The sequence below is a fragment of the Ovis canadensis genome, chromosome 1 (genome assembly GCF_042477335.2).
Source record: "Ovis canadensis isolate MfBH-ARS-UI-01 breed Bighorn chromosome 1, ARS-UI_OviCan_v2, whole genome shotgun sequence".
In the NCBI taxonomy this organism is placed as follows: Eukaryota; Metazoa; Chordata; class Mammalia; order Artiodactyla; family Bovidae; genus Ovis; species Ovis canadensis.
The window spans coordinates 71,917,108-71,930,177 of record NC_091245.1 but is presented as its reverse complement, the minus strand read 5'-3'; the positions used below and the strand labels follow the sequence as shown (position 1 = coordinate 71,930,177).

At 46.6% G+C, this 13,070-nt stretch overlaps 1 protein-coding gene across 2 annotated transcripts in view; it reads left to right on the top strand.

Moving 5' to 3' along the window:
• Nucleotides 1–922: 922 nt before the first annotated feature.
• ABCA4 (ATP binding cassette subfamily A member 4) overlaps nt 923–13,070 on the top strand; it is a 149,354-nt gene continuing 137,206 nt past the window's right edge. For both annotated transcript variants that reach the window (XM_069598218.1, XM_069598207.1), the window contains exons 1-3: nt 923–1,158; nt 10,142–10,235; nt 11,611–11,752. In XM_069598218.1, the coding sequence (XP_069454319.1) occupies nt 1,093–1,158; nt 10,142–10,235; nt 11,611–11,752 (302 nt within the window). In that variant the 5' untranslated portion in view covers nt 923–1,092. The remainder of the gene's footprint in view (nt 1,159–10,141; nt 10,236–11,610; nt 11,753–13,070) is intronic.

The following is a 13,070-nucleotide window of genomic DNA, read 5'->3' as shown; positions in this document are numbered from 1 at the left end:
GAACAACAAACCAGAAACCATTGTCTTCCTCTTGGAAACCCCACCATACACAGCCCGTTTGTGCTCATGGATTCCATCGCACTCTTTAACTTATCCAAGTTCATGTCTCATGTCTACAACCAGATCATTAATTCCATGAAGTCAGCAGCCATTCCTACTCTATGACTCTCCCTCCACCCTATCAAGGTCTCAGGGGTCTAAAGTCTTTTTAAAAAAGTAACTACTAAGATTTGAAATGGTGGAAATAAAAGTTCCCAGTGGTGAAGTAGCAGAAAGTCTTCTGTTTGAGATGTTTGGGATCATGGATCCACCTGCAAATGACGAGTCCATCCACTGTGAGCTGGAATGATAGTAGCTTATCCACCCACTATTTCTTCTCAAGCCTAGACTGTGTCAGACATGACTGGCCAATCACAGTCTGTTCTGCTGAGCATGGAGGTTTCCAGCAACTTTTCCACCACAGCTCCAGGTAGCCATGACTAGTTGATCAATTTCAGCACAGGAGAAAAAACTCTTTACCATCCACTAAACTCAGAGATGTCTACAAATAGCTGACCTAAAGTCACTACAGAGCAAGGTAAAGGTTTTTAAAAGGGAGAGATGACTTTAGATCTGGCAAGTGATCTGCCTGGGCTTTAAAGTAGTCATTCCTTGGGTACTGCCTCAGGGCAAGCTATTTCAGAGGACACAGCCCACCTATATTTATGGGGAGAGAGTCTGTCCCAAACTGGAAGGTCAGAGATTCCCAAAGGCATGTCCCCTTCAGGAACTCTAGGAACCCCTTTGATGGACAGGGAGCCTGAGGGTCTTGGTTTCCCATGAAATGCCCCCACCTCGATTCACTTAGTGCTCACTCACTCATGTCTTCCCAAAAAGAAGCCAACAGAGTGTCAGCCTGCTTTCCTCCGCGAAGGGCTTATGTGTAATTAAAAGGGATTATGCTTTGAAGAAAGTAGCCTTTAATCACCCCGTGAAGGACACAGCAGCCTAAGCTGGAGGTGCTCTGGGCACCATTTATGTCCATTGCTGCTTGTGAGCCCCTGTCACAGACGCAGGGCTGGGAGTGATCTCCGATCTTCCGTGACCACCAGCATGGGCTTTGCCAGACAGATCAAGCTTCTGCTCTGGAAGAACTGGACCCTGCGGAAAAGGCAAAAGGTAAGAGAGGAGACTCTGTGGTCTTGGACTGAGGAGGTGTGGAGCAAATAGACAATGGAGAGAATGGGTGGGGTGGGAGCAGGGAGGGTGAGAAGCCAGTGGGTTGGTTGCTATTTGTCACTGAAGCAGCAAGTAATGTCTGGCTCCTCAGTGTGCCTCTCTGACGAGTGTCCTTCCCAGGAAGATGTGCTTCTCTGTCCTGAGGTAGCTGCCTTCCATCCACAGCCCAGCATGGCCGTACTATGAAGTCTGCTTTTGCCTGCCCTGCACATGAATCCATTGCCTGCCCATCCCTCCCCTGCCCCTGGTTTTTAAGCCTGCCTCTCTGTCTGCATTCCCTTGTGCATTCATACTGTGTGGCAGAAAGAGTCCAAAGTCCTGAAAATCAGGCTCAAAGGAAAACTATGGTTTCCAAGAGCTTTCCAAACCAATGATACTATATTTCATTGGTTCTAAATGGCACACTGTTTTTTCACATTTCTGAAATTGAACTACAGCTCACAATCAAGTGATACGTTCTTTTCTTAGTGTGCAAAAATAACCCATCAAAAAAAGTAACAACTCATCTTACCATTGATAGTGTCTTAGATTCGATGAGATATAATATCTTAGCACCACAGATGTTTACTGAGCCTTCCAGTGAGCACACAAGGGATTGGGCTGGACCAGGGACTTAAAAAGCACAGATCCTACCCTGGACTCATTTCTAGTCTGGCTGAGAGAAACTGAAGTATGTTTTGAGACCAAGAGCAAGAAAAAGGAACACAGGCCAAATATCCCCTGAGAAGAACAGCCAACAGCCACAAGAAATCAGAGGACCCCAAGGGTGTACATGTAAATCCAACTGGCCTCTGTAAATTTTTTCTGGGAAAGGATACAGAGCGAATATGTAACTATCGATAATGCACATCGCTGCGGCCTCAGCATTGCTGCGGTATGGAAATGCTGGATGACTGAAGGAGCCAAGAGAAGAAGCAGTGGGGGAGGATTGAGTGGATAGGACTGAGATAGAGCCAGGCGAGGTAGGAGGAGACAGGGAGAAGATGGGCTGTGGGGAAGAAGATAACGGATCTGTTCCAAGCCTCGATTCAGAATGGGTTTTTGTGGCAGGACAGGGTTTTCATGGGTACTGGAAAGGAGGTTGGAGAAGGAAGGGGGCCAACAGGTGGAACATCTGAGGACCCCTGATGAGTATCTCAGTCACAGTCCAGTCAGAGGGACTCTAATGGAGGGAGGCGTTAGCTGGCAACCAAGCTGGTACCTGAGGATGCGAAAGAGCTCCAGGTGACATGGAGGTAGCAGCTGCAGGATACAGTTACCAGCCCTACAGCTGAGAGAACCAGGGAGAAAGTGGGATTGCTAAGTCTCAGAAACACAGAGGTGATGTCAGCAGAGCCGAAATGCAGACCTGTGAGGAAGGGACACAACAAGGCCACTGCTGAGGTCTCTGAGCCCAGTCTCAGGCTCAGACCGAAGAGGAGGAAGCCCTGGCTGGCAAGAGGGTTTGGAGCTGAGAGACGATAGCTTAATAACTGGCACAAAAGGGAGCAGCAAGGGCCACAGTCAACCAGTGCACAGATGATTCTTCCCATTTGTGTGTCTTGGACAGGATTTAGGGAGACTGCAGGGGAAGCCAAGTTAGGACCCCTTCCTACTGGGAGACACCACTGTCCTCAGGCTGCTTTCCTTTGTCAAAGCTGGTGTGATTTTCAAACTAGCACTGAAGTTATATGTTACCCCAAGAACCCTATACTAAAAGTAATCAAAGACTTAATCTCTATTTCCAGGAGCTTCCTTTGTAGAATGCAAATAGGCAGAACTGAAGCAGATTCCTTATTAAATTCATTCATTTATTCATTTGCTCCTTCAGTTAACAAATACTTAATAATCGACTCATTGGAAAAGACCCTGATGCTGGGAAAGATTGAGGGCAGGCGGAGAAGTGGCCAACAGAGGATGAGATGGCTGGATGGCATCACCGATTCAATGGACCTGAATTTGAGCAAATTCAGGGAGATAGTGAAGGACTGGGAAGTCTGGCATGCTGCAGTCCACAGGTTTGCAAAGAGTCAGACATGACTTAGTGACTAAACAACAGTAATAGCCAGGCACTTGGCCAGGTGCTGGGTACACAGTAACAAGACAATCACGGTCTCTGCCTACATGATGTTTAGTCTAGATTTTCACTCAATTTTACTCTCAATGTGCTCTTCATGGTCCTCAAAAAATGCACCCAGGGACAATAGCTGCTGGCCTGCAATGATTCCATTCCTGTGGCAAGTGTGTTGCTGTCACAGAGAATAACCCTATTTTCAAAAACCCTATCTTCCAAACCCTATTGGCCCAGAGGCCCGCACGGTCTCTGCTTGCTTTCCCTGGTGCTGGTGGGTGGTCTCTGTTCAGAGATTCTGTCTTCTCCCCAGTGTGCTTCCTGGAGGTAGCATTGCCAGCCCCTCTGTGATGAGACAGGGCCTTTCAGGCTGAGGACCTTGGCTGGGGGCATCTCCCAGGATGCACGTAGTCAGGCCTGACAATCATTTGGTGCCATTGGGATGGCGGAGATTGAAGTCTTTGTCTGGTGTGCCTCCAGCTAGCTTCTCCACTGCTACATTCCAGGAATTTCCAGGATGTCTGAGTATGATGGAGATATCCCCACAGCCCCCAATAGCTCTGATAGGGATCTGTGGCCCCTTCTGTAAACTTTTCGGAAGCTTCTGCCTTCACAAAATGATGACTATAAGAAAGAAAAGAAAAAGAAAAAACTCACCCAGCCCATAACCCAGCTCCTAGGTTTTAATTCCTCAGACTTGCATGGTTTGGGATGTTTACTGTTGTGGGCAGAGCAAGAGCAAAACCAGATACGAGATTTCCCTCTGCTTCTTCTCTTTATCCCTTAAGGTCATAAAAGGAAAGTCTTCAGATCTTTGTTTCCCCTCCCCTATCCCTTTGTTTTTCCTTCCTCTGTTGACATTTATCAAGTATTACTGAATGTCTGGCATTGCACTAAGTATCACTTCATTTAACCCTCATCTCAATTCTGTGAGAGAGCCACCACTATTATCCACCATGGGCATCAATGATGTCATTGAGTCTTTGGTGACTGGTGGGCCTGGACCTAGGGCTCCAGGACAGGCAGGCATGCCAGTGACCCCACACTGCCCCCAGGTAGCACGCCCTGTGTAGTAAGCTGGTCAGGAAGACAACAAAGATAGGGTGACCATCTAGTTTATCATCCAATCTAGGGCAGCTTTAAAAGTGAAGTAAGTAAGTAAGTTAAGTCGCTCAGTCATGTCCGACTTGTTGCGACCCCATAGATGGTAGCCTACCAGGCTCCTCTGTCTATGGGATTTCACTAATTATGAGTATACCAGAATAATACGTGTAAAGTGATAACAGACCTGGGAAAGTGGGTTTTATGGTCACTATCTGTGACCTAGGGGCTTCCCTGGTGGCTGAGATGGTAAGAATCTGCTTGCAATGCAGGAGATCTAAGATCAATCCCTGGATTGGGAAGGTCACCTGGAAAAGGGAATGGCAATCCACTCCAGTATTCTTGCCTGGAGAATTCCATGGACAGAGGAGCCTGGCAGCTACAGTCCATGGAGTTGCAAAGAGCTGGACGTGACTGAGTGACTAACACTTCCACTTTCTGTGGCCTGTTTATCCATGTGTTAGATAGCCCCTAACCTTCTGGAACTCAGAGCCGGGGTGGAAGCGGGAGTCTGCGCACAATGACTGAGCAGCAGACCGTGTGCACTAGTGGAGAGGAAGGGGCAGGAGATGAAGCTGGGCTCTGGGAGCTCAGAAGAGAGAAGGGGGTTGGCAGGGATAAGAACAGACTCCTCAGGGAGTTCATTCCCCAGAGTATGCATTTCTAGTGATAAGAGCTCTCCCACTGTTCCCTAGCAAATACACTCTTGCTCATATTTTCAATGGGGCAGGCACTGTGTTGAGTGAGTTTATAAAGACATATTAGGTATGTCTCTTGCCCCTTAGAGCCCACAGTCTAGGGCCCCTTGGTGTCATCTCTCTGGTCCCAGCTTCCATATCAGGGCAGGATATTTGGGGAAGCTTGAGGATTCATGGAGCTTCCCAGGTGGCTTGGTGGTAAAGAACTTACTTGCCAATGCAGGAAACACAGGTTTGATCCCCAGGTGTGTAAGATCCCCTGAGGAGGAAAATGGCATCCCACTCCAGCATTCTTTCCTGGGAAATTCCATGGGCAGAAGAGCCTGATGGGCTACAGTCCATGGGGTCACAGAGATTCAGACATGACTTAGCGACTGAGCAGGCACACAAGGATTCGTGAGAGTAGGGGGCTATCATTTCCAGGGCCCCAGACCTGGGCATCTGGTATATCCATGACCTTTGACCTAGGGTCCAGAATTAGGTGAGGAGAACCTGGCAGGTGAGGGAAGGCTGGGCAGCTAGTTGCAAACCTCCTCAGGTCCTGGGGCATAGTCATTCCGGATGAGAATCCTGTCTGGGCTCTCAGCGCAGAAGGGGAAATCATGCAGCTGTTTGGATCCCTGGCCACCCGCTTTCAAATTGAAAACAGAGTAGGAGGGAAGAAAACCTAGCTGACCAAGGTTTCAAACAACAAGCATGACTCTGCCCTTCCCTGTGACCCCTTCCTCCCCTAAGTAGATTGAGTGGTAAAGGGGGAGGGGGGGGGAAGATAGAGAACAAGGAAATACCAGTTTGAGAAAAAAAATTTCCACCAGCCCCTTCTGAGCTTCGGTTGGGCTTAATTAGTTACAGACATGTTTAAAGAGGAGGGGTGTGGGGAGCGAGAGCTACTCTGAAAACATGTGTTTAATTACACTGTGGAATTTCTCCCTAGGGTATGCCTGTGCACAGTTGAGCATCAAGGACAAAGATGCCGCTCTGGGATGGGGGCTGCGCATACAGTTCTGGGGGAGGGGACGAGGTTGTCGTGGGGACTTGTCAGGCTAGAAAGGCTAGAAAAGAATTGCCGGTGGTCTTTGTGCAGGAAGTGAAGTGTGAAATGCAGCCCTGCCGAAACAAATGCTCGCAGAGCTGGAACAGCAACAATGACTTCTCCAAAACTGCTTTTCAAAGATTACCAACTACTACCCGGGCCAGCGGTTCTCAGTCCCAGCCACACGCTGGAACTGCCTGAGAAGTGTTAACAAACAAACAAACAAAACCAAGCTGATGTCCCATGGCCAGACACCCTGGTGTAATGGATGTGGGGCATGGCCCAAGCTCCCTACAGATTCCTGCATTCAGCCATGTGAGAACCGCAGACCTAGGTTGATGAAGGTGCTCATTTGAGAGGCAGGGACTTTAGGTGGAAAATAGAGGCCCTAACTCAGAGGTGTGGTAAAGAGGAAAACCTGCAGAGCTGTACTAGTCCTTGCCCTCAGCAAAGGGTGAAGGAGGAAAGTAAAGTTCTGAACTGGCCTCCCCCCATAGGTGGACTTGCAAAGACCAGATATTTCAAAACTACACGTGTGAGTGAGTAAGTGGGTAAGAGAATGCGTGACTTACATGACAAAGAGGGATGAGATGCACTAGCCTGGGTTTGGGAATTTTATCCATGGGACAGGTAGGCCAGGCTGGCTGACCCTCCCCTGGTCCAAGATCCTCCATGGAGTAGGGGACAGTGTGTGGTTAGTTTTCTCAGAAAGCCCCATGCTTCCAAACTGAAAACAGCAGTTTTGACTCCAGAAAGGGAGAAAAAGGAGGAAACGTGAATGTGAGTGGAGGGCAGACCTAGGACCTTGCAGATAATTTAAATTATAACTCCTTGCTCTTCAGACTGTACAGTGTGCTGTCACTTATAATGTCCTTGTGACCCTTGAGGGAAGTGAGGGTCAGTAGTAAATGTCTCATGTCCATGGAATGTTTCTATGTGCCAGACTCTGCTTCAGGTGTTTTACAAAGTGAACTCATTTCGTTCTCACAACTGCTCTGAGAGGTAGGTCCTGAGAGCACTCCCGTTTTACAGATGAGACCCCAAGGCATGGAGAGGTCGAATGGGTTACCCGAGGTTATACAGCTAGTAAACAGCAAAGTCAGCTAAGAACCCCTGGTATTGACACACTTTTAACCCTCAGTATAAGCTATAGGATAGAATAGGCCCATTTCACAGATGAGAAAACTGAAACCTGGAGATAAAACAAGCCCCAAAGTGATTCCTAACCTAGGTCTCCCCATTCCCAAATCAGCAGCAATGTTTCATATACCAGCCTATTCCCAGGTAGGCATTGCTACATGGAAGGTGGCTGACTTACTAGATGATAGACAGCCAGTGCTGCAAGCAGTTGTCTTAAGGAAGAATCAAAGATGTAGAATTTGGACTGGTTGTCTCATTTCCTTGGTGAGGACACCAGGAATAAGTTTTGGTTTCATAGCTTGCACCTATCACTCACATTACTATCTTGCAGAACTTGCTCTCCAACCTTACCAACTGATAGGGACGGGTTGGAGAGTGGGTGGGATGGGGAAATTTTGGATGGAAGGCGTGAAGCCAGTGTACTGTCCATGAGGGAAGCAGTTTGTTCAATTTGTAAACTGTTGTTTACCTGAGCCACTGAGTCACCTCCAACTTTCCAGAGAAGCCTCCTAGACCAGTCTTGACAAAGAGTCACTCATTCCCCCGATATTTACTGGACACTTTATATAAACTTGGCCCTGTATTGGGTGTAGTGACAAGGACAGACATGGTCCCTGCCCTCAGGAAGCTTATAGCCAGGGAGAGGTCCACCTTCATGAAGGAGTAATGATGATGAGTGCCATAGGAAGAGCTCTGGTGACCAGCAGGAATGGGTGCATCCTTAACAGTGAAACAGGCTCACCGTGGACAGTTTTTACCCCACCACCCTTGATTTTCATGGCCTTGGGGAACTGCCAACATTTTTATGGCTATCAAGTGTGCTTGGAGTCAGTTCTTTTAATACTGGATGGGACTTGTCCGATATTGGTGTTTTGCCGTTTGTGGGGAGAGTGTATAGGAGAAGTCTTGAAGACGAGTGGTTTAAGGAAAAATCTACTATTCTTTCTTCTTCCCATAATGTTTGTGTGAGTTTGTCTTCTAATACATCATGCCTAGACATATTTTGGATAAAAGGTTTTGTAAATGTTACAACAGCATAATCACCACCTATCCTGAACATTTTTTTTCTTTTCTTCAATGTATTGTCTTTTTTCTCTCACTGACTTATGTTATGATTTGTAATAATCTGCTTGCCAGCAGACCTAACCAACAGAGAAGGAACAAAGCTTTATTGAGTAAATATGTTGTCTACAGCAGATGATGACTGCAGCCATGAAATTAAAAGACGCTTACTCCTTGGAAGGAAAGTTATGACCAACCTAGATAGCATATTCAAAAGCAGAGACATTACTTTGCCAACAAAGGTCCATCTAGTCAAGGCTATGGTTTTTCCAGTGGTCATGTATGGATGTGAGAGTTGGACTGTGAAGAAAGCTGAGCACTGAAGAATTGATGCTTTTGAAGTGTGGTGTTGGAGAAGACTCTTGAAAGTCCCTTGGACTGCAAGGAGATCCAACCAGTCCATTCTAAAGGCAATCAGTCCTGGGTGTTCTTTGGAAGGGATGATGCTAAAGCTGAAACTCCAATACTTTGGTCACCTCATGCGTAGAGTTGACTCATTGGAAAAGACTCTGATGCTGGGAGGGATTGGGGGCAGGAGGAGAAGGGGACAACAGAGGATGAGATGGCTGGATGGCATCACTGACTCGATGGACATGAGTCTGAGTGAACTCCAGGAGTTGGTGATGGGCAGGGAGGCCTGGCGTGCTGCGATTCATGGGGTTGCAAAGAGTCGGACACAACTGAGCGACTGAACTGAACTGAACTGATGTTGTCTACCATTCTCCTGAAAATTTAAGTACATTAGTCCTAACCAATAGAAAAGGAGCAAAGGTTTATAAAATGCGTTTCTGAACGGGGGTTGGGTGGAAGAACTATTACGTTCCCCAATACATGTCTCTCACTACCAATAATCCCACACCTCCAACCACACCCTGATATGCTATGCCTTGGAGTGGGGGCTGCAGCAACCAACTGGTTCTTCTTTGGAGTCAAGAGTCCTTAAACTCTAAATTGAACCTAAATTTAAATACCGACATTCAGTCATATGTTGATATTGGTAACTTCTTCCAGTATTGTAAAATCTCATGGCAGTGTGCCCTTCTTTATTTATTTAAGCAACAAGAAATTGTTGATAAAAAATGTTGGTAAATTTAGATTTCTGGGTTTGACTTTACTGTGAATCACAGTATTTCATGGGAGGATTTGCATCTTCAGTCATTCATTCAATGACCAGACATGCAAAGTCCAGTGGCGCTATAAGCAAACAGGGCAGTGAGGAGGGGCAGAGCTCTGGGCCTGGAGACAGGAGGCTGGATTTTGGCTCCAGAGCTGTCACTGCCCATGAGATACGGCACCAGTCACCTGCCCTTCCTGGGCCCCTGTTTCCTCATCTGCAGAAGGAAAAGTTATCAGGAGACCTTTACTACCTGCAGCATCAGCATTATCTGGGAGCTTGTTAGACGTGTGAAATCTGATAGGGCCCTACAGAATCAGAATTTACATTCACGTGCACAGCAACATCCAAAAAGCACTGAAGCACTTATCCTGATGATTTCTGATGAACATACTGTGCTAACAAAGTTTTCAGTTGGGTTGGCCAAAATAATCAATTGGATTTGTCCATATTATCTTCTGGGAAAACCCGAATGAACTTTTTAGCCAACCCAATAAAATAGAGGCAGACTGGAACCCAGATGGACACCAAGTCTTGGGAGTCCAATATATCAGAGTAGAGTCAGTATGGAAGGTAAGGTTTAATTAAGGAAGTCCTTTAAATATATCACAACCAGAGTCCTGTTGCAGAGACAGACACGGAAATGAAGTGGGTCTGCTCGGGGTATGTTTCCTGTAATCACTTAGTATCACTGGTCTTTCTCACTTTGTGTTTTGTTTTTCCAGATTCGCTTTGTGGTGGAACTCGTGTGGCCTTTATCTTTATTTCTGGTCTTGATCTGGTTAAGGAATGTCAACCCCCTCTACAGCAAACATGAATGTAAGCATAACAGAGGTGGGGTAGGGGGAGCCTTGGCGTGCCTGAAGGTCCCTATCACTTTGTTTAGAAAGGGTTTGGGGACTGGGGGGGGTGGTGCCAGGATCTGATCTGCTTATCATCATTTCATGCCTAGAATGCAGAAAACAGACGTTATGCAAACTAACTTTTAAATCCTGCACATTCTACGCAAATACTTACATGTGGTTACTAAAAAAATGTGTAATGATTTTTTGTTTGGTTGTTTTTTTCTACACCTAAACACTTTGTACTTTTAAAGGGAGCAGATTATAGATGAGTTATTTGAAATATTGGGTTGGCCAAAAAGTTTGTTCAGTTAAGATGTAGATAAACCCAAACAAATCTTTTGGCCAGCCCTATATTTTGAAGATAGTTTAGGAATATGTTAGGCATGGTGCTAAAGAAAAAATACCAGTCCAGGTTTGATGCATGAGACAGGTGCTCAGGGCTGGTGCACTGGGATGACCCAGAAGGATGGGATGGGGAGGAGGTGGGTGGGGGGTTCAGGATGGGGAACACATGTACACCCATGGCTGATCCATGTCAATGAATGGCAAAACCACTACAATATTGTAAAATAATTAGCCTCCAATTAAACTAAATAAATAAGAAAGAAGGGACAGAAAATAATGTATTAATAATGTAGTATTTCTTGGACCCCAGAGGTGTCCTGGGACCGAGGATGAGCCTATGTATGCCTCTCTTATACTATGCCCCTCAGAGAAAGCTTTCGCCTGATTTCTGGCTAGGGTGACTTCTTCTGGCTCTTGGCAGCCGGTGTGGGATCCTCAGGAGTCATACCAGCTGCTCAGTCCCCTGTTCTGGTTTCCCATCCTCTTATTAGTGAGTTCCAGGCCCCATATTCTGAATCAGCCTTCTGTCCATCAGACCCTTGCTTGTGTACCTCACCCCTCAAGGAGCCTATAACCTGTGCTCCCTCTTTAATGCTTGGGGGTAGATGCTCAATACACAGTTGTGGAAGGAATAGGCAAACCTCTTCTCCTCCTTAAACATCAGCAACGCATGGAGGCTTCTCGCTGTAACATCGCTCCACCCCTTTCATCTCCCCACAGTACAGTGTGCTTCTCCTCTGTTCCCCCTTCACACTTCCATCCATGCCTCTATTAGGATATGTTTCCATCTCACCACTACACTGGAAGCTTGAGAGAAGAGACCCTGTCTCCAGCGCCCAGCACGGGGCCAGGCATACATTAGATGCTTCTGCTTCTTAAGTGTTGGTAAATGAAGGAAAGCACCAGAAGGACCAGGGTCCATCCTACAGAGGCTCTAGCTCCTAGGACCTGCATCCTTCTTAGTGTCAATGTCTAACCCCTTGCCTTCATTTCCTGTCTTAAAGGCCATTTTCCCAACAAGGCGATGCCCTCAGCAGGAATGTTGCCATGGCTCCAGGGAATTTTCTGCAATGTGAACAATCCTTGTTTTCAAAGTCCTACTGCAGGAGAATCTCCTGGAATTGTGTCAAACTATAACAACTCCATGTAAGTGCTGGGATTCCCACCATACACCCTTTATTCTCCTCTTGCCTCGGAGTTCGTGTACGTGCACACAGAGCATGTGCTGCTGAATAAGTGGTCTGGTGGCTTGTGGAAACCTTAAACTCTAAGGAGCAGAGCATGTTTCCACTCTGGAACATTCTGTATCAGCTGTCAGGGCACTTGAGGAAAAGGCTACAAACTTAGGCCAGATGACAGAATTTCTTGGTCCTTATATCCCAAAGACATGACTAGGAGTCTGATGTCAGCACCCTGCTAAAATGTGTCTGCTGCCTCCAGCTCTTCCATCTGCTCAAGTAGAGTCACTGGATGAGAAACATTCCATTCCCCTTCTGATTCCTTATGTCACTCTCCACCCTGGATCAACCCTGAATGATCTCTGTTCTTTTAAAAGTCTTCTTGGACATCTAAAAGCTAAGAAAATTGTCAGGGGACCTTTTGAGGGTGAATGAAACCAAGTTTACAAGGTGAAATTTGCTTCTTGGAAGAAAAAGAGACAATTTCCAAATCGTCTGTCATCAATGCCATTAGTTCTCTTGGTGGCCAGATCTTAGGATGTTGCTTGAGAGCAGTAGTTCTTAACTTGTAGGGGTGAAGACCATTCCCAGAAGCTGATGAGAACTGGTGGTCCCCTTCCCGAGGAACATGAGGACGCACACACCCACAGAACATTACACTGTGCATATGATTTCAGGGCATTTGTGCACTCCAGGTTAATAACCTCTGGTCTGGGATTGAATTTCAAGTCAAATTCCATAAGAGAGTCTATATTTGGAATTTCCTTGAAGTAGATAGGGGGACTTGATGTAGCATGTTCTACAGACAGAGGCTCAGGAATGAGGACACGGTTGTCCTTCAGCCAGTGGGCTGACCTCCAGCTGCAGTTTGTGATGCTTACCCCCAAAGGTCAACAAGGGTTTGTTGGAGTGCAGGCTTCACCTACTTGTATAAACATCAAGTCAAATGGAAACTGAGATATTGTGTTGCTCCAGTTCTTTCCTTAGAGGAGATTTGGATATAATTCCGCCAGGGCAAAACTGCATTTTGACAAAAAGAAAAAGAACATTTGGTAATTCCACTTAATACTCAGAGGTAACCTTCCCCACTGGGAACAAACTGTGACTGCTTTTGCCGTACAAAGGCAAGAGTAGCTGTGACAGAGACTGCCTGGTGCACAAGCCTATAACATGTTTGCTAAGCCCTGGTTTATTGGAAGATAGAAGAGGGAATACAGAACACCCATCTTCCTGGAAGACAGCATTGTAGCTGGGCTCCCCTGGCTGCAAACACCACCTGGAAGCTT